Here is a 27,863-nt window from a genome sequence, read left to right as displayed (position 1 = left end):
TTTCCACTCAAGACTCACAAGCTTGCATTCCCTTTATCTTTCATGAAGGATCCTGTCACTAAGAGATCAATGCTACAGTAAACTCAAAGATAAAAAGTTCATCTTCTATCTCAACTATTACAGCTTCAAACAGAAGAGTTAATTTTCAGTGCGTGCCACCAAAGCATGGAAGACAATGCAGAGATTTAAAAAAATAATAACAGGTTTCTAAGATATGGAAGGTCAATGTCATATTTTGAATGTAAGTTCTAAAATCAATGAAACTGAAGAGTTTCACAATCAGAAACCAACTCTACACATATTTCTTGAGACAACTTCCTGAATAAGGGCTAGTGTTGTATTACTCCTCTTTGTTCCCCCAAACCTAACAGTGCTCAGTTAATATATACCTACATAGGCAAGCATAAATAAAATACTTTCAGAAATAAGACCAGATTTGTATTCACAAATTATAGTTTCTAAAAATAACTCGAGCCTCCATTTTTTTTTTGGAAAAGTCATACCCTAACATGTATTTTTAAACATAAATGATGTTCTATTTACAAAGTATAAATATCTAAATTTAGCCCTAGTTGGTTTGGCTCAGTGGATAGAGCGTCAGCCTGTGGAGGGAGGGTCCTGGGCTCGATTCCGGTCAAGGGCACATGCCTGGGTTTCGGGCTCGATCGCCAGTAGGGGGTGTGCAGGAGGCAGCCCATCAATGATTCTCTCTCATCACTGATGTTTCTATCTCTCTCTCCCTTTCCCTTCTTCTCTGAATTCAATAAAAATATATTAAAATAAGTAAATAAATAAATAAATAAATAAATAAATGAATTTATGTCTGGGTATTTTTAACATATAAAACATGGCATATTCACAAATACATTATGTACATCAACATTACAAAATTAAATGTTGTATTTTTCAACCAGGGTAGAATTTTCTTATCACAAGCTGTATAACTAAGGGTTGGAAGAAATCCATACTAAGAGTTACCTAAATAAAAATTTATATTCAAGGGATAACAGTAAGGGTTATCTGTTTCATTCAAAATTTAAAATAAAATCATTTATGAAGCTCAATTCATAAGCTAAAAAAAGTTGGAGGAGCTTCTATTCACATTATGGGTGGTTAAGATTAGATTTAAAAACCAAACAAAACACAGAATGAAAAGAGACGGCAAAAGAGAGAGAGAAGTCCTGGCCAGGTGGCTCAGTTGGTTGGAGTGTTGCCCGAAACACCAAAAGATTTTGGGTTTGATTCCGGTCCGGGCGCATATGAGAGGCAACCAATTGATGTTTCTCTCATTTCTCTCTCTCACACACACCTCTCTCTCTCTCTCTCTCTCTCTCTCTCTCTTTCTCTCTCTCTCTCTCTCTCTCACACACACACACACACTTCTCTCTCTAAAATCAATCAAAGAAACATATCCTCAGGAGAGGATTAAAAAAATAAAAAAGAATAACGAGAGAAAGAAAAGTCAAGAAAAAGAAGAAACAAATGTGGAGAGGGAATTGGTATATAGAACAGAAGCCCAAAAGAGGAGAAAAAACAAACAAAACGGATACAAAACTTACATGGAGGAAAAGAATTCCCTGAAAGAGAGAATGGAACAAGACTCACAAGGAAACAGAAACTCAGACACAGAAAGAGAAACACAGAGGAAGCCAGGAGAAGGGGAAGGTGGCGGAGAAGCCGAAGGAATGCCAGAGGTGCTGTCCCATGAGGCTGACCTGCCCGTGCTCTACTTTGGGCAAAGGACACCACACCACCTGTCACCACTGCCTTGCTCGCGGAAATCGCAGTCCCTAGAACTTTGCCCAGTCTCTAGGCTTTGTGAAATCATTTTAGTTGTTAAACTTTATTTCCTAAAAGGGGAAGAGGAAAAAAATTTTAAGTGACATTCTGGGTGTTTCAAGTGTAAAAATTTAGAGATGTTGGTGAATTTATAGTTATATCAAAAGACACTCAAATTTCTAAACTCACTGGCCTTATTTATCAAGATATTAAAAAGTGTTGTGCCATGAATGTAGGTTTTTATGATTTTTTTTTAAAAAACTAAATTGAGCCTTGAGAAATCGGTTGCAATTTTAGCTAAACATAATATTTGTTCTCTTTCACCCTCACTTCTCATTTTTCTAATTCACTCCACTTGAGCTTGGAATGAATGCTAAATACCCAATGCTGCAATTTCTGACCTTGGATGTAATGTAATAAAATGATCTTCAACTTATTTGAGCGCTTTCCTGGAGCACACACTCTCAGAATTGCAAGCAGTTGCTCCAGCTCCACACCAATGCTTTATCTATGCTGCATGGCATCAGCAAGGAAAAGACAAAAGCTACTTAATCTCTTAGGAATCGTTTAAAACTCACTCATTAGCTGTAATTTGGCTCATGAATTAGGTAATCTAACTCATTTAGCTTTAAATCAAACAAACCTAATGACTTTAGGTCTCCTTTCATCTTTTGAGGAAATTTTCTTTTCAATATATAGGGTGTCCCCCAAAAATGTATACACACACTTTGAATAATTATAAAGGCAATGTTTAGTAAAATACATTTCATTTTCAAAGTTGAGCTATCAGATATCTGTTAAAGTATATACACAATTTGGGGAGACACCCTGTACATATACAAATTAGGAAAATACATTTAAACCACCTGCTTTCATCAAAATAAGAAAATGTGACGTATGTTTGCAGCACTATCATCTGCCAAGGATTACACTCATTTACTTACATTAGTTTTGTAGGAGACAGAGGTATATGCATCCATACATGTGTGTGTGTTTATTTGTGTGGATGTATGTGCAGTGGTGGTGTGTATCTATTTATACTTCACACTGTTTATTTTCAATCCAAAGTTTAGGCACTGTCAATAGTCTCCCCTTTCCCATTTCAACAAATTGAAACCCTAATCTCTACACATAGAAGTGTCATTCGGACGTATTTCCAAGTACCACATCTTTCTTAAAGACTGTAACAATATTTCCACTGAAAACTTTTAGTCTTATTGTGTTTAAACACAATACATGTAAATGATGTCACCTTTTGTTATCTGTCCTAAGTATTGAATGAAATTAAATCTAGAACTACTATGCAGATTTTGTTAGAGGTATACCACTCCTAATATATCTGGAGTTACTAAAGTTATTGAAGTTTTTTAAAATGTACCTTTAGAATTCCAAGCCAATCATGAAAACCATTTACCACAGACACAAACTGTATCTTGGGGAACATACAGAACATGACTACCATCTTTTTTAAGTTAAATATAAAATTTTGGAATACTAGTCAATACATAAAATTACCAATCTAGGGAATTACACAAATACTTCACAGATTTATCTTCTGAAATCTTCCTGTCACTTATTGAAAAATTAGCAACAAAGAATTCTCTTCCCTTTTTAGTAACTTATTGCCTATGTGCCCTCACACATCAACGGAGACTATAGTATCAGGCTAAGCCACATTATAGAGCTAAAAAAAGGAATGGAAATCATAGCGGACAAAAGGACTACACGACTGAACTTCTTACACACACTTGAGCAAGGAGACACTACCAATATCCTGAATAAAATAGCTTTGGGTTTTTAGCAAATTTTACTGGGACAGCCTCAATGCTTCATGACCTTCCATAGCTTATCATTAGAACTTTAATAACAAAAACTTAGTTTGACATACGGACAGAAGGAGTGAGAACAGAGATACAGAGAGAAGTTACAGAACTGAACAGCAAAAACCAACATCCGTGTGTTCATTTACCTTCTTATTTAGCCAGTGCCAGAGCTTGGGGATGGGGAGTAAGGTGAGAAAAAGAAGATAACAACAGTGGAATATCATTAGAGAATGCAATAACAGTATGAAAAGAAAAGAAAGTCACTGAAAGCATGAGGAGGAAATTATCCCAAACAAAAGAAAAACTAGAAAGAAAAAAAAAAACTGCACTGCATTGCAAATATATAAATCGAGTGAATGTAGTATTCCTTTAAGATATACAGTGATTATAGTGATGATGATAACCACAAGCTTTGCTGGCAATTCAACAATTAAAAATACATAAAATAACCTGAAAGCTTGTAGCCTTAAATAGCCACACTAAATTCCAAAGATGAGAGTAATAATTAAGATCCTTTCGCATATCATGCCCCAAAAGGATTTTTCGTCCCTGTATAAACCAGTTTATGTTCCCATAGTACATTTTCATTGAACTCTGTAGTTGCAGCTTTATAGTATTAGTTATTTCACATTTTTTAACGAGTAAAAACATTCTAGTGCGCATTTGGAAGAGAGGACACCTGGCTAAAAGCAGGCCATAACTAAGATTTTGTTACTATATGATATATTTCCTTTCACCCCAATTTTTTAGGCACACATTTTTCTACAAAAAAGCAAAAGTATTACCTTGCTTTTTTTTTTTTCCTCACATAAATGTTACTTCATTCAAACCCCACAATATTTAGCACTATAATAACTAATGCTAGTTAGTGGACACATAACCTAAATATTGGTAAACACAGAATTTAGAGCATTATTAGTGCTATAAGAAGTATAAAGGCTAATAAAAAGTGTAATTTCATCAGTGACTGTAAATGCTCTTTGCAGCGTTTTCCCTTAAGTATTCCCAAAGCACGTTTAGGTATTCTTCAAACAATCCTCTGTAGGTGAATCATTTCAGAAACACTGGTCCAATCAATTAAAATTTAATAGAAACACGAAAAATAGATTTACTCCCCAAAGCAACAGTGCATACATATTATTATACTAGATAGGACATAAATTTGGCATCAATTATAATTAAACAAATATTCAATTTGCAACAGCCATTTATTCTAATTGTTGTACAGCAGAAAAAGCCAGTTTTATTCATTTTACTGTCTCTGTTCCCTAAGAACAATAGATTGGCAAACAAGTTAGAATAAAAATGACTAATTTTTACAAGGCTACCCCATAACAAATACTTTTAGATTCCTGGAACTTCAACTGACACAACTGTTCAGTTTTCCTAAATGAAGGGTCCAAATACAAGTACATGAGAACGCTGAAAATAGGGTTTAACCTTTTGCACTCGGATGTCGAGTGTGACTCGACACGGTTAGCATTAGAATAAAGGAATCGAGAAAAAAGCAAGCGAGTGCAAAGGGTTAATCTCTATCCTGACGGTGGAAAGACAAAGCGTTAACTGAAAATAAGATACCCTCTTTAAACAGTTTGACGTGCTGAATCTGTTCTCGTAAGATAAAGCTTCACCCTAACACAAGAGGGATGTGATAAATATGCTGAAATGTATGCAAAGTCTTAGATTCGTTCTTACTTAAAAAGTTGAAAAAAAATTAGTAACAACACAAAGAGGCAAATTTCAAAAAATAAATAAATAAATATCCAATAAGCATGGAAAAGGATGGTCAGCCTCATTTTTATTTTTTAAAATTTCAAATGAAAACAACAGTGAGATACTGCTTTTTATGAAACTAAAAAGGCCTTTTTGTTGCACTATAATATTCCTTGGCAAGGGCTCAAGGAAATACGTATTTTCACATGGTGCACTGGTGGGAATTAAAACGCAAACATTCTGGAAGGCAGCCAGGCAATTTGCAAGAAAATGTATCCCCTGCTTCTCCTTTGACCCAGGATATTTCAATAAGCATTAAAAGATTTACTTCCTCCCCCTTCATGCACTCCAGATATTATTCTCACCAATATCTACTCCGGTTTCACCTAGCAGCATTTCTCAACCTAAGTCATGAATACACCTGTTAACGGAAATAGTTACTAGCTTCTGTGCTAAGAGTCCAGCTCGCACAGCACAGCACACAAAAAGACCTTCTCGATCCAGTCCCACCTGACCCTCCAGGCTTACCTCCCACTAAGCACCGTTCACAAAGCCCAGCCATGACCAGTTTCTTGGCATTCCCTGAGAATCCATGCTGTGGAAGTCTCTGTGCTTTCGCACTGTCCTTGCCACATCTACTCCTACTTGTGCTTCAGAATTTGCCTCCTATACAAAACCGCCCTTCTCCCATTACCTCACCAACACTGAGTCACTTTTTTGCTGAGTACTATCACTATTTCTTGTACATACTAGTACTTTTCCTCCACAAATCATTACTACTAACACTTACATAGAGGTTACTGTGTGCCAGGCTCTGATCTAGGAACTGCACAGGTATTAACTCATTTAGTACTCACAAACCACTCTATGAGGTACATGCTCATACACTCAGTGTATTGATAAGGAAACAAAGGCACAGAAAGGTTAAGAAACTCATCCAAGATCACACAGCCAATAAGTAGCTGAACTGGGATCTGAAACCAGAATTTGTACTCAGAGTCCATGCTCTTAACCACTAAACCTGAATCTAACCACTGTCTCTAAATTTTAATGGACTGCTGTCACTCCCTACCCAGAAATTTCCCATCTAGTTTTCTGTTGATTTATCTGTTTTTCCCCCAAGGACTTAGCACAATATCTGACACATGGGAATTATTCCAAAAATATTCACTAAACTGAGCCACTACCTGGCTATAATTTTTAGGTAAGTCACTTAACCCTCTGGATTTCAATTTGGTCCTTGATATCCTATCCTTATATAAACCATAATTCTAAACTTTAAATTCTACCACGGAATGAGATTTTAATTCCAGTATAAACACCAAATACCATAAAATGGAATATTTCAGACAATGAAATAGATAAATTCCACTAAAACAGCTCAAGTTCTCAAAATACATTACCTTGCTATCAACTTTTAACAAGAATTTCCCAAGTCCGACAATTGGCCATGGCGCTAGCGCTTCCTGCCGGTCCTTCAGGAAGCGCTCCATGACCCGCCACCACACGGAGCAGCGCTTCTCCAGGAAGTCCACAACTCCAAAGTGAATGACGAGCTTTTTGAGTATCCAGACTATGAAGAGGTAAGAAATACATGTATGAACAAAATGCAGACTACAAGGTTATAACTGGAAAAGGTCCCTAGTTTCAGGTGACCTTTTTAAAACAGTAAAGCTAGCATTTAAGTCAAGATCAATTTTAAAAAGGAGAGGAGGGAAAAAAGTTCAAGGTATTCCAAATTGATGGTATTGGGACAAGCAACCTTTCACACAATCCCCACTTGCTCCCACACATACCACCTTCTTTGTGGAGTCTGAATCCCTGAGGAGTCAGGGATTATTTTACAGCCTATTTTGATCATGAAGATTTAAGCGACTACAACCTAGGCCACTCACACCATACCCCTTCTTGGGTAAAGAATACTAACCTCTGACATGTTCTAATCTCCTTGGCTATTATAGTTGCTGTTGCCAAATTTTGTTCTTTTCCTTCGATTTTTTTGTTTAGTGACCAGAAAAGTAAAGGTATTCCACCCACATCATGATTTTATACCACTTCAGGTAACGTTTTCATTTACGTTCCTATTTCTTTAAGTGATGTTGTGCTATACATCTGAATCTTTTACCAGGATTCAGAAGAGAAACAGGCTGGGTACAAGCAGGGCTGTTACAAATGGCCTGAGGCTGGGCATTGCACACCTTCAGCGGGGACCATTCCCAGACCACAATATGAATTTGCCCTCTGCAGTTAGGCAATGCAGCGGCCCTTCAAGCAGGGGTTAAGCTTCCTGTAAAGGCCAACTAAGAAGGTGGTGGGACTAGAAGGCTTTATCTTTGCTTGACAAAAAATTAAATTCTATGTACACATATAGCACATATATTATATCAAAACTAGAGGCCCGGTGCATGAAAATTCATGCACTAGAGGGGGGGTCCCCTCAGCCCAGCCTGACCCTTCTCACAGTCCAGGAGCCCTCAGGGGCGGGAGGCGACCTGGTGATCAGGGGAAGGCGACGCCCCATCAATCACACCTCTGCTGCTGCCACTGCCAGCAGCGCAAGCCTCAGCTGGCCCTGGTTACATTAGCCTCGGGCAGCCCTGGGCGGCTGGGAAGCCACCATCTGAGGCTTGCCTGAGCCTCGGGCCCGCCCTGGGCAGCTATGCAGCCGACATCCGAGGCTTGCCTGTGCTGCGGGCCGGCCCTCGGTGGGTCCGGATGCACCGCGTGCCTGCCACCCCCCCCCCCCCCGGCAGAGCTGAAACGACTGGGGGACTCCAGCGGGGCTGAGGGGACTGGGTGCTGCCATCTTGTGGCTATGGGCGCCACCATCTTTGTGATGGTGTGACAGTCAATTTGCATATTCCTTCTTTATTAGATAGATGGAATCATATGGCTTTTCATAAATCATTAAGCTAGGTCTTTGTACCTGAATACCATGGTAATTTAAGGCCCACCTCTATTGTGTTGTTCTCTCTAAAGGTATCTTTTAATCATGGTATTCAGGTACAAAGACCTAGCTTAATGATTTATGAAAAGCCATATGACTCCATTTTGATAAAAAACATATGACATATGTACAAAGAACTTAATTTTCTGTCAAATAAAAAAAAAATCACGATTTTGCATACATTATAGTTCTCACAACCCACATTTCCATTGAATTAAAAATGCAATGTAAAATGCACTTCACTAAGAGCAGCTCTCAAAATTCAATCATAAACCCCTAAACCCAGATTGCTAACGCTCTCCTCCACAGAAAGAAGAAATATTAAAGAGGAATCAAGTAACAAATTTCCAAAATAATGCTTATTTAAATGCAGAAATATGGTCATTTAATTTAAAAAGAGAGTAAAATGATCCCAAGTATTAAAATCCAAAAGGAAAAGGAAAACAATTTCAACGTTAAGATGTTAATTAACGGTCACCTGCAATCGGCACTGGCAGCAGCTGCACGATCCACAGGTTCAACCAGAGCTGGACGGCAATGATGGCCCAGACGAGGGCCACGAAGTAGATGTCGCTAGTTTTCTTCTTTCTGGGGAACGCTCCGATCTCAGGCCTTTGCCTGCGCAGCGTGGGCGAAGGGGAAGAGGGCGAAGAAGAGGACAATGCTGGAGGGGGTTCGCCTCTGTCCATGGTTTCTGAAGAGGGAAAGAAAAAAGAATTACCCACCATCTTAGTCCACATCAGTGAACAGTAATACAGAGTAATTGGCTAAGCTACTCTATTTTAAGCCTTCAAAATGGACTCGAACAGTATGATTACATTGGGTCAAAAAATAAAAATATAAAGATTTCGATGTATGTTTGCATATGCACTGAAAAATATGTGATGAATTAACAATGCTGACAGTGTTTACATCTAGGGAAATTAATTAAATTTGTTGGGGGGGTACTTTACACTGTTCAAGCTTTTTATGACATATCTTTATTAATATAGACACCATTTAAACAAAAAAACTAAAGAAAAATAACAAAATAGCTGAGAATTATAATTAATCCATGAAAATTAATCAAACCATACGAAGCAGCAAACATTAACGTATAGAATTCCTATATTTAAAATGTTCTCTTTTAATATAACTTGATAGTAGGTGCATTTATATAGATATTTCTGACACAATGTGGCTTTTCATTGTCATTTCACCTAAAATGGAGCCAACCACTCTTACAAAAAGAACCCAGGACTTTGAAACATGTGTTCCTCTTAGAATGAGACATAGAACAAGATTTCTGTGGGTTAAGGAATTTTCAAATAAAGGAAATCATACTAAATTATTTCACATTATGCACTATTTTCTAATAATGCAACTACTATGTCTTAATATAAGGTTATATTATATCTATTTCCTAGTTTTACCAACACATACCACATGTATCAGAAATCATACAACTCTTAAAGCAGTATTACTTAGTATATACCATGATGATGGAAATGAGTAAGATCCTAAAACTTGTATTTTACCTGCCATAAATAAAATTTAATGACAAAAGTATGTCATATTTCAGAAAGTCTAGGAAAAGAAAAGAAACAAGAACACCCATAGTCCCAGCGCCCTATCTGCCCCATGGTCTTCCCAGTGTTACATAGTTGTGCCATGTTCCACCTACCCTTGTCCACATTCTCCCTTCAGCTGAATGTCAGCTCCAAGAGAGCTAAGACCTTGTCTGTCTTGTTCTCCCTCCAATGAAATCCTAGCACATAGAATAGTACCTGACATCTAGTAGGTATTCACTAAATATTTACTGGGAGAATGCCTTGCCTATTATTTCAAAATTTTCATAGGCAACTACACAGTAACCTTCTCAGTACTATATCATAATGTCCTTAGTGTTCCTTTTAACATGAAATGTTTAGCTGTGAGTAAATTTTTACCACTGATAGAACCAGCACTATTGTAAGCGAGCCCATCTCACAAAACTAACATTCCACCCTGAGGTTTGGGGCTAAAGCCAAAGCTAGTTATAATATGCTTCTGTTTGTGCTCTCTGAGTATCTTTCTAATTTGGAAACTTCAAGTTGGTGGATATGGCAGACATTTAGAATAATAAGTCCATAATCAAAACACCATCCTCGCTTTGAAAACATGATTCAATGTGCAAGAAAAATAAGTTGTCCTACTACCCCAAATGCCTTTTTCTTAGCTGACCCTTTCATTCCAGGCTTTTCTAAAGTCAATTCTTCAAGAAAAGCTTACTAAAATTATCCCTAAACTCTCAAACCTCTGGCTCTAATGGGCCTTGGCACAGGCAGGGTGGCCTTTTACATTCCTGACCTCCACGTGAGCATGGAGTGACTTTAAAGCTGATATAAATCTACCAGCTGGGTCTCTCGGGAGCACTGAGCCCAGAACAACCAGAGGGGTCTGTTTTAAGAGAAACGGCCAATATATTAAGAGCATGAGGCATGCAAAGCAAATGTTGAAAAGCAAGAAATGCCAGATTAACAGTACAAAATGAAGAATCAAGATAAGAAACCTAAGAAGGTAAATAATTAAATATATGAAAAAAGTGACATGTGAGAACAAAGATGGGGCAGGATGTAAAAATAGGAATCAGAGAGAAAAATGAAGGACCAGTAGGTAGCATTTTGTAATGCTAGTGTCTTTCTTAATTTTATATTCTATGTGTATTTCATTTTCCAGAATAATTTTGAAGGCATCTGTCTATATAAAAGGCTAATATGCTAAGTGTTCTTCCCTCCGTCCGGGTAATGACATCACGTAGCAATGCCCAGCTTCCTCTCCCTAGCAACGACTAGCCTCCTTGCAGTTTCTTCAGCCCAGGAACACTTTAGCCAGGTGGAAACATTTTACACTTTAACCAAACGTCTGATGAAGCGTGCCTCATCTCATTTGATCCTCACAGAAGTCCTAGAGTAGGTAGATAGGAGACTCGATGGAATCCTATTTTCTTTTCACTAGCCGGAAAACGGAGATTTAGAAAGTTTAGAAACTTGACTCAACTGAAAAGAAGAAATGGTGGACCTTGAAAATGACTTCAGGTTTTCTCACTGCGCAGAATATAGTCAAGCACTGCCGCAGTTAAATATTTTACCCTTTGTTCTCCCTGCGTGATCTACAATAATAATCTGTTTCCATTGATATTTACTGCTGTGTTGCTGACAATTACCTGAAAGAGAAGTTGGGGTGCTTCACTGGGCTGGAAAAAGTTTAGCTAAATCAGAAAGCAGGTCTAATTAAGCAAGTTTATTCTATAGCTATAAAAAGCTAAGTTGACTCGTGCATGTACGATACATATAAAGCTCTAGCTGGCACCAATAGCATGCATGTGTTTCCATCTGTCATTGTCAATGGTGAATTTGGTTGACACTTCTATTATAGAGAAAGGGCGAATAGCAATATTAAAATATTTCTTCTAATTAATTTCCTTTTAATGTGCACGATTCGTGCACCAGGCCACTAGTTCCTTCATCAGGTCAGTCACCTGCAGGCTGAGTAGAGGGTTGGTCTTCAGTGCTCGATTCATAGCCTGTGATAGAGATGGCCAAGGTTGCCAGAGTAGAAGCAGCCATGGAGATAACGTGTCCTGGTAACTCTGCCCCTGTAAAACAAGCATGCCTTTTAAAACTTCTTAAAGCAAATGAACAAAGTGGGAATTAACTTGCAAATTGAAACATAGTAGTCCTAAATTTTTACTAGCAATAAAAAAAATATTTTTTAATATATATTTTTATTGATTTCAGAGAGGAAGGGGGGGGGGAGAGAGAGAGAGAGAAATAACAATGATGAGAAAGAGTCACTCATCTGCTGCCTTCCACACGTCCCCCACTGGGTGCATCCCAGGCATGTGCCCTGAAAGGGAATCAAACCATGACCTCCTGGTTCATAGGTTGACGCTCAATCACTAAGCCACACCAGCCAGGCAAAACAAAATGGTTATTAATGACCCACCAGACTAGTGGTTATTTGCCAAGGGAGAATCCTATCTAATAACAGACAAATATGCAAATTGACCGCACCTTCGCTACGCCCAAGCCACGCCCACCAACCAAGCCACGCCCGCCAACCAATCAGGACGACTATGCAAATTACCCCAACAAAGATGGCGGCTAATTTGCATATCAAGACAGTGTGGAAAGAAGCCAAGAGCTGCAGAAGGGAGTAAAGCTTCGGAGAAGCAAGCAAGCCGGGGGGAGGAGAAGGGAGGAGCGAAGGCAGGGCCGGGGGCGAAGGGAAAAGCAGGCGGGCTGGCGGAGAAGGCAGGGCGGGCGACAAGGAAGGAGCGGAGGCGGGGTAGAGTGCAGCAGGAAATCCTATTGCAGGATTTTTCCTGCAACGGGAACGCTAGTACTTAATAATGAACAGGAAAGTCTGCTAAAAATGCAGGTTCCTGGACTCTATCTTTCTCATTGGGGAACTTCATGCTGATGATTGATACCTGTGGCAGGTGGTTTTTTAATTCCAAAGGTAAATTTTAATGCACATCTCTGTTGAAAAATACTGCCAAGTCTGTGAGCTTCCTGAATACATACTGTCTCACTCTTTTTTATATCACTAGCTCGGAGTACAGTACGGCACAGTCCATACTTGATGCTCTCAATTATAACATTCCACAAATGAATATGTTAATGTATGGGCATTATGTAAAACCATATATATATATATATATATATATATATATATATATATAAAGCACATAAATCAGGAGTCAAAATCCACCACTTAAAAATCTAAAAGAATATCATTACTCTGTCTTATGTTATATATGCCCATGTTAAGTTCCTAACAGGTAGTACATCAAGATTAAATTTGCAATAGACTAAAAAGGTTTACTGGCCAATGAGGTCTGTCTATAATTGTCAGCCTTTAATCTGTTATGGCAGACAACACAGATTAGGTTACACCATACCAGATTCTAGCATGCTTTCCTGCACTGTAGAGACTAGAAAACTAAAGACTATTTCTTGGACTCCCTGGCAGCTAAGGTCCCACATGTGATGCAGTTTCTACCACACAGGCACACTTGTGTAAGACTTTGAAGACCAAAGCAATTCACTGTAATTTGAAAGCCACATACATGTCAAACACAGTCACAGAGGCATACATGGCTTATCCACCAGGCCTTAACAGAAGTTCCAGAGGTTCTGCTATCTGGTCTTTAACTTTGTGGCAGGCAGCAGCAGGATGGCACTTCTACTCAAAGAGTCCTTGGGTGTCACTGAGCATTTCTCCTGGTCGCGTTATTTCTGCCTGTGTCGAATCTATGGTAAGCTTAATCGTCTGGTTTTTCCGAAAATTCTATATGCAAATATTCTATATCCCAATCAAAACCTCTTTCTATTTAGACTAGCTAGCATAGATCCCACTGTCCACAATTAAAAACACTGACCATTCCTAGTTAACAAATCATACACCCACACTTATACAGCTGGGACCTTACTTTTAGTAGGCCAATACTCAATGTGATTAACGTAGAATTCTGCCAAGCCAATGAATTTGAGCTCCAAATGGACTATACATATCCAATAAATTTAACCTTTACAAATACTAACTCTTTCTCCAACTTGCTGATGTCACTAAAATACACAGTAAATATTCAGTGAATCATAGCTAAATCAAAGAAAACTATGCAATACCATCCTAGTTAATAAGTTTTTAGAGCGCCTGAACTTCATAAAGGAATGAAAAGAAGAACACATGCTGGGGGGTGGGAGCAGCTGGGGAGAGGTCAATTGGGGGCGGGGGAAGGAGACTTACATAATACTTTAAACAATAAAGAATTTAAATTTAAAAAAAATAAAAAGAAAAGAAGAGCACACAGAAAATCAACATAGAGTATCTGAAAACTATCGAGGTAAGATTAGGAAACTGATCTTATTCAAACAGGCATTCTAATGACTTCTGTCTTAGTGATATCCACCTGCACTGAAAAAACCCCAAGGGTTTGGGCAGAAGGATGACAAAGTAGACAGAAAAACTCCAGGACTGAGAATCTAGACAAAGTCATGGTATTGGCAAAAAGTCCCAGCCAAAAATAGACATACAGACAAAGGAACATAATCTTGGGGTCCAAGAACTATAAACAAAAAAGGAAAGAGCATCCAAGGTTTCAAGTGTCCATCTACCCAGGGATAGGGCGAGCATTCAGAGGTCCAAGTAACAGGGATCTACACAAGTCCAAAGAAGCAGGCCACTGACATTAGCAGCCTAGCTCCAGGGGACAGAAACTTATAATCAGCAGAATGTAAAAGAATAACAGATCACATGTTCAAATATTATCTGTTAATAAGCAATGGGCAGAATAACATTTATTTTAAATCAAGGGAAAATATATTTTGCAACCAATCTAAATGAGACTTTATTCTTGTGTTCCATTACTAATGTGGAAAATACATTTCCTTCTCAATGGTTTCCAGTATCATCTCATTGTACTATTAGTCAGTAACAAGGATGCGGATATGTACCAGTAGGAGGTTCTCTATGTCTATTTAACTGACAGTGTCAGAAATGGGGAGTGGAAGATGAACAGTAAAAAAATCTAGTTTGTTCCTTTTCTTTTTCCAATTTGGGCTTAACTGGACCAAACTTTTTCACTCATATTGCATGCTGTCCTAAAACAATTAAGGCAACCACCAAGTCTTCCTGCAAAGAGACTTGTAGAAGGTCATTTATAAACAATTACCAATGTTAGGAGGAACGGATCCAGCTTCACTTGCCCGTACTGCTCAAGCTGGGTGTCCAGGCTATTAAAGATATAGCTGGTGTGTTTGCCTGGCTTTTGAAGAAGTACTTCTCATATTCAGAGTAAAAGTTTAAATGAGTAAAATGACAGGAGACAGCATGCCTAAAGAGTCTACCAGGGCCTGGCCCTTACTGTCATTACTAACAATAATGCTAGTGCTCCCCTTTCCTCACAGGCTAAGGGAACACATCAAAGCTGGATTCCAGGTTTCTACCCAGTGAGACTTTGGGACCCAGGAGACTGAGCACCTAGGTCCTGCCGCTGTGGTAAGCCAGGGGAGCCAACATAAAAGACTGAAGCAGCTGGCAATCACAACTGAGTTCAAGAAGATCAGCAGTCAGTACCTTTCCAGGGTGACTGATGCTTGTTCAAAGACCCTGGCGAAGGGAAAGAACACTAGCTTAGGGTCAAAGACCTGGGTTTATCTCTTAGCTCCACCAGTCACCAGTTAATCTCCGGAATGAAGTGTCTTCACCTGCAGAATGGAGATAACCATTCTTAAAAAAAGACAGTGCATCTAAAAGCATGGTACACATTTAACATTTTTTCTCTACATTATCTTGGGGGTTCCAGGAAATACCAAGAGCTCCCGAGGTCTAAGAGAAAACACTGGTAAGGCCCCTGGATTCAGAAGGAGCCTCTAAAACTAATTCAGCAATGATTCACAAGAGGAGTTTTCTGGGCGTAATGAATTCTGATGAAATCCAAAGGATTAATTAATTCTGTGAATCCAGTGAACCACAGATCATAAAAGCGTCCACAGCAGCAAAAGATTCAAAGCTCAGAAGACACTGAGAGAGATGCCTATACAGGTGACTGGGATTCAAGAACAATGAATGGGGCAGTGGAAATGACAGGGGAGGAATAAATGCATGCACGCCATGGCAGTACACTGAAGCAGTCCTGTACCTAACTACGCTACAGTGACATCTACAGGCGGGAACGGACCATAATCAAAGGAAAAGGCTGTGTCCCAGTATGGACTAGGTCAGTGGTTGGCAAACCGCGGCTCGCGTGCCACATGCGGCTCTTTGGCCCCTTGAGTGTGGCTCTTCCACAAAATACCACGTGTGGGCGCGCACGTACAGTGCGATTGAAACTTCGTGGCCCATGCGCAGAAGGCCTGGGCGAGTCTATTTTGAACAAGTGGCGTTAGAACACTCAAGGGGCCAAAGAGCCGCATGTGGCTTGCGAGCCGCTGTTTGCGGAACTCTGGACTAGGTGGTTTGAGTTCTGATGCCTAAAAGAAACAGGTTCTAGGGACAGGAGAGAAAAAATACTCAGAAATTTAGGGGGAAAAAAGTTTGAAAGATTTATTTTATGATAAGGATTGTCTAGACTAGAAGTCCATAAAAGGATTCTAGATCAAGAATAACCTATTCCGAAGCAGGCTGGAATGAGAGTTGTTTGCTCTTTTAGTTTATGTATAACCATCAGAAAGAAGCAAGGAACAAATGTCAGTCACTGGAATAACTGTGTGCTCTTCAGATTTACCTCTCCAGGCACAGCTGCCTCCACTTGGCTGGTCAACCAGGAAGTCCAGTCTGATGACCTGAGCACTATTGCTCCCCCACCCTCAGCTGTCCCCTTACAACTCATTAGAAATTCATATCTTTAACAAACTATTTTTGAATAAAACCATTTACAGCCAAAAATAATCTTTAAAAGAACCTGGTGTATTGAACATCGTAGTAGAAGTTTTAACCAGAGAAATCAAGCAAGAAAAAGAAATGAAGGGCATCCAACTTAGCACGAAGATGTAAAACTCTTTGCAGATGACATGCTCTTACATATACAAAATCCTAGTGAATCCACACCAAAAAAAACTGTTAAAGCTAATAAACAAATTTAGCAGAGTTGCAGGATACACGATCAACACAGGTAAATATTCATGACCATGGATTTGGCAATTAGTGTAAGCAACAAAATTGGAAAATTCACAAATAGGTGGAAATTTAACAACACACTTGAATCCATGTGTCAAAGAAGAAATCAAAAGGGAAATCACATAGTATCTTTACTCAGGGAAAATAGAAACACAACATATCAAAATTTATGGGATGCAAAAGGAGTTCTAAGAGGGCAATTTATATCTATAAAAGCCTACATTAAGAAAACACGAAGATCTCAAATAACCTAACTACAGAGTTAGTTGCTTAATGGGTAAGGGTTTCCTTTTGGGGTGATGACAGTATCTTGGAATCAGGCAGAAGTAATGGTTGCACACACTGTGAATGTACGAAATGTTACTTTAAAATGGTTAATTTTATAAATTATACCTCAATAAAAAATGCAAAAAGGGGGCATGAGGTATAGTCTAACAACCTAAAATATTTTAAATAAATTTACTGTTCAGAAAACACCATAGGTTTTTAAGTATATTTAAAGCTATGTCATCATAGCATGTTTTTAAACAAAGCTACTCTTAAGAGTAATATTAATAGATGCCTTATTTCTTACCAGAAGATTCTTTTCCATTCTGTTTTTCATAGAGGGTGCCCACAGACATCAGGAAAACAATAACCAGGAATACTGGAATTCTCCATGAGCCAGCCAGAGATGCTGCAAATTATTAAGAGTTAACATTTTTAATTAAAAAAATAAAAAAAGAACCCAACACTTTAAAAGAACAATTTGGCATATATGTTAACAAAAGTGTTTCACAGGGAAAATGACAAAAAGAAAAAAAGGCCATCAGACAGATGAAACCTAAACACAGGACTTCTCTAAGAGGCCCCTGGTCCCAAGGATTGAGCTTGTACCAGCCTACCTTCAATAGGCTTGTATCACCTGAGGAACCAAGTCCTCTCTGAAGCACATCCAGGTTTTAAGACTATTCCGAACTCAAAACCCCCAAGTAATCCCAGAATGACCTGCATCAGGCATCTGCGTAAGGCATGGATCCTACAGTCATGCGGCCTCACCTGATTGCCTAAAAATACTACTAGATGTGAACTGTCTCAAGAAGGGGGGGCACGGCCCAGAAGAGCTCTAAAAGCTTCCACGTACCCTCCCTAGTGCATAATGCTAACAAGTGTCCACCCATTAGCCATTTGGAGTTCCTGGAGTTTGTCTGGAGCCTTATGGACCTGCCTGCCTCCCTCCTCTGCCTTCCTCCAATTCAAAATGAGTCAAGTCATGTTTTAGGGGGTCTTGCTGATAAACTCCTCCAGCATTCCAAGTCAGCAAAGTTAGAGAGTAACACTTCCCTCTGGGCTCTAAGCAGAGATGTATTTTCTCAATCAACTCTCTTGTGTGTTTTTTCCAACTTTTAACAATAAGTAGCTCTAAAAACTACTTTAAATAGGCTACCTACTGCTCTTGGTTACTAAAGTTGTTTTAAAATTAGAACTAAATATTTCCACAGACTTGGACTTGGAAATAAGAGTCCCTGAAACTCACTTTATAACACCTAGTAGTCACTCAGCTAACAGTGCAGTCCCAAATAACAGAATTATGTTGTGCAGCTCTGACGCTGATCTTTCTTCTGTTGAACGGAGATTTTTTTCCTCTGAAGCTCCTCACTGCTGTAACTCTCTCCCACATGTTTAAACCACTTTCACAGGACAGGCTTCCAGTTCTGATATCCCCCTTACCTCCACCTCTCCCCACCCCTGCAGCCCAGTCCCCTCTCTTATCCAGAGTAAACATCTCCGGTTCCTTTCATTGTTTCTCACATATGATTCTGAGCACCTCTTATCATACCTGACTGCTTATCTATATCCTTCTTCAGTATGACACTCAGAAATAGCCATGATAATCCAAGTGTGCTCTACTTTTTAAGATGTGGTTATTTTTAAAAGGGCCTTTTTGTAAATGAGCATTCAATTTAACTAAAAGATAGACATTTTAAAGCATAACATTTTCATTAAATATTAATAAAATATTAAAGCAGAACATTTTCTAAAGATTACTTTAAAGAATTTTAAATGTAACATGTAATTCTACAAAAAAAAAAAAATCACTTTGATTTGCGTGGTCTGCCGTTGCTGACCTTAAGCTAAACTTTCTTAGAAAAAGTGACCCACCTAAATGAAAAAGCAATATAATCCAGACAGGAATTGAAACTGCTCTCAAGTAGCGCTCAGTGCTTGCATTCCACTTGAATGAAACAGTCAACAGATAGCCAACTACCAACGTCCAGATCTTAAATAAATGAAATATAGACACAGTTGTAAAATATATACACATGAAAATACATACAATTGTACAAAATGTGCAAGTGTCTATATCGCATGAGAGCTGTGGTCACAACACAGATAAGGTGAAGGCAGATGCTGCTACAAGGAGCATGTGCAGGCGTTCCTTCCCTGTTCAGGTAAGTCAAGTTTTAAGGTAAACAGGCATTTAAAATTCCATGTAGTGATTAAATATTTTTAAACAAAAATACATATAGTTTTAACTTAAGATATATTAAAGTTCAAAAACTATTATATGCATAAAGATCCTTAAGGTAAAATATTTCATTTTTAAGCCATAGAGTTTATGGAATTCTTCAAGTTTTCTCTATAGATTAATGTATGTTTAAAAACAAAACAAAACAAGAAAAGGTTAAAATAATAAGTACTATGATTCCCATTTTACAGATGAAAGAAACTGAGACTTCAGGGAAGTGACTTGCCCAAGGTCACACGGCTAAAAAGTGACAAAGCAGGGGGATCAGAACCCAGAAATCTAGCTCCAGAGTCTGCTTTCTTAACCAGGAGAAAGAAGAGTGGTGCTAAAATAAATAAATACAGAGGAGTGGGAAATTGAAAGGACAACACTGGAGATATGGATATAGCTGGGGGAGGGGGACTTTTAGCTTAGAAAAGGAAAGGAAATGTCACGATTTGACAGCTATCCTTAAATAGCTGGGGAAATTCATCTGGGGAAAGCATTAGACAATTTTCTGAAAATTTAGGTAGGATTAGGAAGCAACGCACTTCAGCTTAGTCTGAGGATAAGTCTTTCTAACAAACTACAGCAATCTAAAATTGGAATAAGGCTACCACCACTAAAAGTGTTTGAGCCAGAGCTGACCATCAGTCAGGAATGACCAAGTAGGAACATCTGCCCCTCAGCAGTGAGAAGTTGAACTAGAGCAGTGGTCGGCAAACTCATTAGTCAACAGAGCCAAATATCAACAGTACAACAATTGAAATTTTTTCTGAGAGCCAAATTTTTTAAACTTAAACTTCTTCTAACGCCCCTTCTTCAAAATAGACTCGCCCAGGCCGTGGTATTTTGTGGAAGAGCCACACTCAAGGGGCCAAAGAGCCGCATGTGGCTCGCGAGCCGGTTTGCCGACCGTGGAACTAGAGGATCACAAAAGGTACAAACTTTCAGATTTTAAGTCTATGATATTTTAAAACCAATCTCCCAGAAGTTTTTGTTCTTTATCTGTACTTAGGAATCAGTATCACTATTAGGAAGAGAGAAAAAAACAAACAAAAACCAGACTACATACTTCAGATTTTTTAAGGGAAACTCATGGTCCAAAGTGAAGCATGTGTTTTCACCTAGTAAACCTGAAACTCACAGATCATCTCATTCCAGTTTAAAATGACCACTGAAATAGACACCTCTGTTCCACTTCTAGGAATTTTGTCTACAGAAGCACTGTACACTATGCAGACAGATATACAAATGCTGTGGCAGTTTAAACTATTAAAAAATTGATAACAAGCTAAATGTCATTTTTATAGAGAACTATTTAAATAATGGTATCTCCAAAAATGGAACAATTATTCACTTTCAAAAACATGATGAATATCTATATTCAATGATACACTATAAATTTGTGCAAGTGCAAAATTTATGATGGTTAAATATACTCTCAAAATGCTAAAAATGTGTTCTCTCTGGCTGGTTGGATTTCAGGGGTTAATTTGCTTCTTATGCTTTTCTTCAAATACTGAATTTTCTCCTAAGAAGATTATTACTTTTATAACTAGTAAGTGTTAAAAAACAAAACAAAAAACACTTTGGCCTTATTTTGGATTTTTTACCTTCAATATTTTGAAGTGTTTCCTCAGAAAAGAGTCACAGAATATTATTAGCGCAAAAAGTATGGCCATTTATAAAAACACTTAAGAGTTCCTATTAAACCATTACTTTACAATGACCGATGTTTAAAAATGTTTATCAGGTTATCCTAATACAGACTCAGAGTTAATATAATCTGGTAGGAACACTTTCTAAAAGGCAACTAGAAAAAAAAAGTCTGTATACTATAGTATTATTTAAAAAAAGAAGTATAATCTGTAAGTACTAACAAGGAAAGATGTCCACAATACAATGATAAATTAAAGACCAAGGTGCAGAGTTTTATACATATGTTATCCCCATTTTGTTTTAAAAAACGAAAATCCTAAACTTTATATATCCACATAGGCATAGAAATAAATTTAGAAGACTATTTGTCAGTAACAACAGTAACATTTGTACAGTGGAAATGATAGCAGAAAAGAGAGACAACAATTCACTTTTACCATAAAAACTTCTATGCGACTTACATTTTTTTTTAGTATAATAAGCATGTTTTACTTGAGTCAACTTTTTAAGTTGCTAAATATTCTTTAAAATAACTTAAACTCAAAATAAGGATTTGGACATTCAAATTCCATATGTAATTTCTAGTATGGATTCCTAAGTGTGCCTTTAGGAGAGTTTTTTATTTTTCTGTCTCCCAAAGAGATATGCTTAGCTTCTGAGCAAACCTGTTCAACTATGAATTTTCTTCCCAGCATAAATCAATGAGCAAAGTGTATACACAAGAGGTCATACCTTCCCAAATGTATTTTCTTTAAAACAACATGTCCTTTTCAAAATATACATTCAATGCTTGTTTTGAATCACTATATAAGGCTCTGCATAATGTGTGCTAGATACTATACTAAGACTGCATAAAAATTGGCAATGCACTACCAGTAAAGCAAACTAAAAAGTCACATTGGCCTTTCACTTGACTTATTATCCATATATACTTCTCTGATTAAAAAATAGTAAATGCATAAACCGTAAGTAGATTCTGCCTTTTAAACTAAGTCAATGTTTTCTTTATTTTCATCTGGGCATTAACTAGAAAGACAACTTGGCTTGCTTCTGTTGCATGTTTCTGCAAAACACTTTCCTAAGTCTTTTCTTCTTCTTCTTCTTACTTTCCTAAGTCTTTTCTTCTTCTTCTTCTTACTTTCCTAAGTCTTTTTTTTTTTTCCTTCTTCTTACTTTCCTAAGTCTTGAACAAGAGAGACTAAACCAACAGACTTCTTCCCAAGTTATGGAGCCACAGCCCTAATCACAGCCCCAATCAACTCTTGCTTCAAGTACTTCATTCTCTTTTAAGACAGCTTAATGCTAACTTGAAAACTGTTCTCTTTGTGGTCTGGGAACTTAAGCGTCAAGAATCTTATAAAATCGAAATCTTTCACTGAAATCTAAGCAAGCACTGGAAATCTTCCTCCTTACTGTTGCCAGACAAGCAGAAAGGCACCGGGGGCTCAGAAGTAGAATTGAGTAGGCCTGGATGGCTAATGCACACTTCCTAAGAGCCTCACCTGCAACGCTGCCAAACTAAACACCAAGGAACCTTAGAAACCCTCCAAGTACCAGAGAAGAGCCCTGGTCTGTTCAAGGTCGCGAAGCAAGTTACTGACAGAGCTCAGTGTAGAATTTACACTCTTCTCATCTTTCAGCCACTATTCTTTCCACCACATGCTTCTTTATGAAGTAAAATGAGAATAATGCGATCAGAGACCACCAAGAAAAAAAAAAGCTATTACTACCGTAAACACTGTGAACGGTCTTCAAATTTTCCAACAAGTCTGAATTAATGGAGAGAAGAAAAGCAAGGCACTCCCAGCAAAGAAACATGGTGGAGCAGGGGAAGCCATTAGCTTTTCATATTTATCTTGACAAACCCACACTACCACTAGGAGAGATGCCAAGTACCTGAAGGACTGAGTCACATGTGAGCATGGTGCAACAAATGATTTTCTTTTAAGTGTTTAGAAATCTCTTACTGAGTCAGTGCAATATCCTAATATATTTGAAACTGTTCAAAAAGAACTACTCATACCATAAATGATTAGTCTTCACTTGTAAGCAGGATGAGATGTTAGGAGACACAGAAAAAGCGCTAAGAGCCTACAAGTGAGGGAAAGAGGAACAGAACGAGAAAGATAAACTGGGAACAAAGAAAAATAAAGGCACTGAAGACACCACAAAGGAAAACTGAACAGGAATTGAAAATAAATGAACAAGGATAAAAGCAAAGAACAGAGAGATGGCTAAGATTTCTAGATGACTAGAATCCAGGGGTCTTTTGGGGAACACATGTGGTTAGTCCAATCCCTGATGTTCTTCCATTTTTTCCCTAATAACTAAAATCAAATCATACTGAAAAATTAAACTAAAAATTTAAACACAATGTATTGGAGGAAAACTTTTAAAAATCCTTACTGAATGTCTTGATGACAAAGGGACTTCAATTGCTGACAGGTCTGTTGAATACCATTTACCAGCAGAAAGATAGCCCAGCCGGTGTTGCTCAGTGGTTGAGCACCAACCTATGAACCAGAAGGTCATGGTTCAATTCTCTGTCAGGGCACTGCCCAGGTTGTGGGCTCGATCCCAGGTAGAGGGAATGCAGGAGGCAGCCAATCAATGATTATCTCTCATCATTGATGTTTCTCTCCCTCTCCCTGCCTCTCTGAAATCAATAAAAAAATAGATTTTTAAAAAGAACAAATTAATCTCTAGTCAGTCTTCTCACCTGTGAAATCCCCTCCTACTGCACAGGATTGTTGTGAGAATGAAATAACACACACAAAAGCCCTTAATCCAGTGCCTGGGTCATGGCTCAAAAATTGCATCTCAACTGTATGAATTGTCAACTCACCAAATGTAGATATGCGTAAATGTAACTTTCCCCTCTGCCTCTCCCATCTATACGTGCAGCAGGCTCAAATTTACAAGTTGTTCAAAAAGCATAAAGACTCTTTTTCTTTAACAGGCAGCCCTGCTAGGGATTACAAAATCAAACTGACTGTGAACTATGTGACAGAAAAGTTACAGCGTGGGACCCCTGCCCAGTCACATGACCTATTTTCAGGTCATGTCAGGCCTTAATCAGCACTTTTGCCCGAGAGCTGAAAACTCCTTATCTCTGCTTCCCAGGTACACCTCACCCGCATCCAACCCCCCACTCCAGTGCTGAAACACAACTGCTAGCCTGTTTCTCTCAAACTCAGATCAACCTCCCGCTCTACTTTCAATTTAGTCCCTCTACCACTCCCTACTCACTTCTTATCTCATATTGTCTCTTTTATAAAATGGCGGGGGTCTTTTTACCCCCTCCTCTTCTCCCTTGCCCCTACTACTATAGCCAAACAGCTGAGTTTCAAGCCTTTTTTTATACCATTAATTGGCTTGACCTTCCTCCCTACCCCTAGCCCAGTGGTCGGCAAACCGCGGCTCTCGAGCCACAATGCGGCTCTTTGGCCCCTTGAGTTTGTTTTTTGTTTTTTTTTAATATATTTTATTGATTTTTTACAGAGAGGAAGAAGGGAGAGGGATAGAGAGTTAGAAACATCAATGAGAGAGAAACATCGATCAGCTGCCTCCTGCACACCCCCCACTGGGGATGTGCCCGCAACCAAGGTACATGCCCTTGACCGGAATCGAACCTGGGACCTTTCAGTCCGCAGGCCGACGACACTCTATCCACTGAGCCAAACCGGTTTCGGCTGGCCCCTTGAGTTTTTAGCAAAGGCCAGCTTAGGAGTACCCTAATTAAGTTAATAACAATGTACCTACCTATATAGTTTAAGTTTAAAAAATTTGGCTCTCAAAAGAAATTTCAATCGTTGTACTGTTGATATTTGGCTCTGTTGACTAATGAGTTTGCCGACCACTGCTCTAGCCTAATCAACCTTGGCCCTTACTTCTCTTCTCCTCATCCACAAACCATACAAGGGCATTTAAGTAAAATACAAAGATGAGGGTTTATGTTCAGTAAAACAATGTTCAAACCTATACTGTATAGTACACTGAGTTGAGAACACCTTTTTACAAGTATCTAGTTCCTCATCTCTTTCTGCTGAGAGTGACTGACAGAAATGCTTCATTTTCCACTAATCATGCCCATTTACCCATGTATTTAACTTCTTACTCTAGTATGAAAACACACCACATACATTAGTTATGCCTTTCTTTTCTACTTTCCTACAGTGCAGTGGATAAGATACTTGGCCTTGGCTACAGTAATTTACAGTAAGTTGTAATATCAACAGTCGAAAACTGTTAGCAGACTCTATAAACGTGTCTGACTTTTGACAGGATTGAATTTCTTGAGGATATAGGAATCAGGCCAAAATAGTCTTTCTATTTCTTAACAGCATACAGTATTCTGCTTTCTGTATAAGAGGCATTCAATGAACTTCTACTGAACTGTGAAACAACAAGGTAAAGAAGAAAAAACACTGAACTGGGACTCCATAAATGGGAACCATGGATTTGTTCACAGTATGAGTGACGTTGGGACAATCACATTCTCTGGACCTCAGAAACCTCTCCTGAAGAGAAGCAGGCACCCGGCAGGAAAGAGTAACTTAACTCTGGGATCACTTCTACTGACAACCACAAGACCCCAGAGTTAGAGGGGGTTGTTGCACACCCCTCCCTCCTGCAACTGAAACAGTCCAGGCCTCTTAGAGGCCAAGGCTTCTGTCTGATCACTTAGCCGTTGCACGCACAGGTAGCATCGCAAAATTATGGATGAGGTGCTCCCCAATACCTTGCCGGCCCATAACTGGTGGGTAATGAACATATGTATTCCTGTGAGTCTGTCATCTCCATTAGATTATGTACACATATGATTATATGCACCTTGAAGTCAGAGCCTTCATCTTCCTGCTTTTAAATCCTTCACAAAGCCCAGCACCCAACATAATCGACTTTTAACTTGACCTGAGAAGTGGTATTGATAGAGCAAGAGAAGACAGCAGTTCTGAGATCAATCATCACTCTACCAATAACTTCGAGCAAGTCAAAACGCTGCTGGAGAGATAAGGAGAATTGTTTTGCAACTTGAGGAACACTGACAAAAGAGAATAAAAAAATTTTAATGGGCCCTAACTGGTTTGGCTCAGTGGATAGAGCGTCGACCTGAGAACTCAAGGGTCCCAGGTTCGATTTCGGTCATGGGCATGTACCTTGGTTGCGGGCACATACCCAGTGGGGAGTGTGCAGGAGGCAGCTGATCCATGTTTCTCTCTCATCGATGTTTCTGACTCTCTATCCCTTTCCCTTCCTCTCTGTAAAAAAATCAATAATATATATATTTAAATTTTTTAATGGTACTCTTTATTGATAAATTGGCATTCTTGTGCATTAAATATCCACTTGTTTTTTAAATATTTGAATTAACTGGTCTACAATCTGATCTGAGTTAGGAATTGCGTCAATTGATTATCTTTGAAGTCCCTTCCAATTCTAAGGCTCCCCAATTTTCTAAGAATAAGCCCAGGGTGATCCAAGAATCAGGAATCTACCTTTCTCCCACCCAGTCTGCTTAAGTAATCCAGCAGGAGGAGATGTACTGTGGTACAGCTGTTCTTGCACAATGTAAGTAGTTCCCAAGAAGTAGAGTGTGGTCAGGCTCAGCACCCAGGGCCTGGCACAAAGTATAGAGAAATCACCTGAACTGAGAGGCAGCCCCGGACTACTAAGAAACCTTTGTTTCAGGACTTGAGAAACCAGAGTCAACTAGTCCCCTGCTTGTCCCTAACTAGCCCTAGCCCGGTTAGAAGTCACCTCTCCTATCATGACATGCTAAACGAGGAACTCTTAAGGTCCCTTCCACCTGCCCCCATCCCCATGACCAGGAGTAAATCCAAGTCCATCTGCTGACGCTCTGGAGCCCCCACCTGCAAAGCGGAACAGTGATTCCCAACTGGGGGCGCGTCCCCCTAAGAGAATCTGCTAGGATGGGCGCGGGGGAGGGAAGGGCTGGGAGGCTGTTTCAAACCACACCCGCCCTCCCGTAGGAAGGAAGTGTGCCAAGTTCCGCAGATGCTTGGGAAGGAAGGCGGAGGCTGCCGCGGCCGCACAGGTGTGGAACTTTGGTCGCCCTTGCACCTGGAGAAGGAGTTGCAGAGTCGCACCCCAGGGCGCTGGGGCTGCAGAGAAGGGTGCAGTGTGCCCGCCGGGAACCCCGGAGGGCCCGGGCCGAGGCTCACTCACCCACAGGCTGCTGAAGTAGTCCAGCCCGCGGCAAATGAGCACGCCGGCGTGCGCCAGCAGCACCTGCACGCCCAGGTAGCTGCCGAGGCTGTAGAGGCCGTAGAGGAGCGGGCCGCCCGCGCCCAGCAGCAGCAGCAGGCGGCGGCGGCGCAGCGCCTGCTCGCCCAGCGCCTCGACGCCGTAGTCGGCGAAGCAGAGCGGCAGCAGCAGCGCGGCCAGCAGGATGGGCGTGTGCGCGCGGTGCAGGCGCTGCAGCCAGTGGCGGCCCAGGCGCGTCAGCGAGCTCTTGAAGGGGTGCAGGAAGGTGCCGCACAGCACGGCCCACAGCAGCGGCCGCAGGAAGGCCTCCAGGATGAAGTAGACGAGCACGGCGGCGCCGCAGCACAGGCACACGAAGAGCACGGCCCCGGTGTTGTAGAAGGCCTGCTTGATGGGCTTGTCGAAGCGGAGCGCCAGCACCGCCGTACGCGGGGTCTCCCCGCCGCCGCCGCCGCCGCCACCACCACCCGGCTCGACCGCGCGTGGGGCTGGCGTCCGGCCCGGGGAGTCCGGTGGACCCGACGTCTCAGCAGGAGTGCCGCCGCCGTCGGCCATAGTGCCTCTGCTGCGGCCGCCGAGA

At 39.9% G+C, this 27,863-nt stretch overlaps 1 protein-coding gene across 2 annotated transcripts in view; it reads right to left on the bottom strand.

The window, feature by feature from the left end:
* The window catches only part of TMEM245 (transmembrane protein 245), a 67,331-nt gene extending 39,468 nt beyond the window's left edge, over positions 1 to 27,863 (bottom strand). Inside the window, exons 1-6 of one of the 2 annotated variants that reach the window (XM_079790072.1) lie at positions 27,245 to 27,863; positions 19,048 to 19,165; positions 17,480 to 17,581; positions 11,762 to 11,878; positions 8,741 to 8,956; positions 6,719 to 6,888 (exon numbers count right to left, since the gene is read on the bottom strand). In XM_079790072.1, coding sequence (XP_079646198.1) covers positions 6,719 to 6,888; positions 8,741 to 8,956; positions 11,762 to 11,878; positions 17,480 to 17,581; positions 19,048 to 19,165; positions 27,245 to 27,838 — 1,317 coding nt within the window. In that variant the 5' untranslated portion in view covers positions 27,839 to 27,863. The remainder of the gene's footprint in view (positions 1 to 6,718; positions 6,889 to 8,740; positions 8,957 to 11,761; positions 11,879 to 17,479; positions 17,582 to 19,047; positions 19,166 to 27,244) is intronic. The other variant, XM_079790071.1, reaches the window with a different exon arrangement.

This window comes from Cnephaeus nilssonii, assembly GCF_951640355.1.
Source record: "Cnephaeus nilssonii genome assembly, chromosome: 14".
NCBI lineage: Eukaryota > Metazoa > Chordata > Mammalia > Chiroptera > Vespertilionidae > Cnephaeus > Cnephaeus nilssonii.
This window is presented reverse-complemented; position numbering and strand designations above follow the sequence as displayed.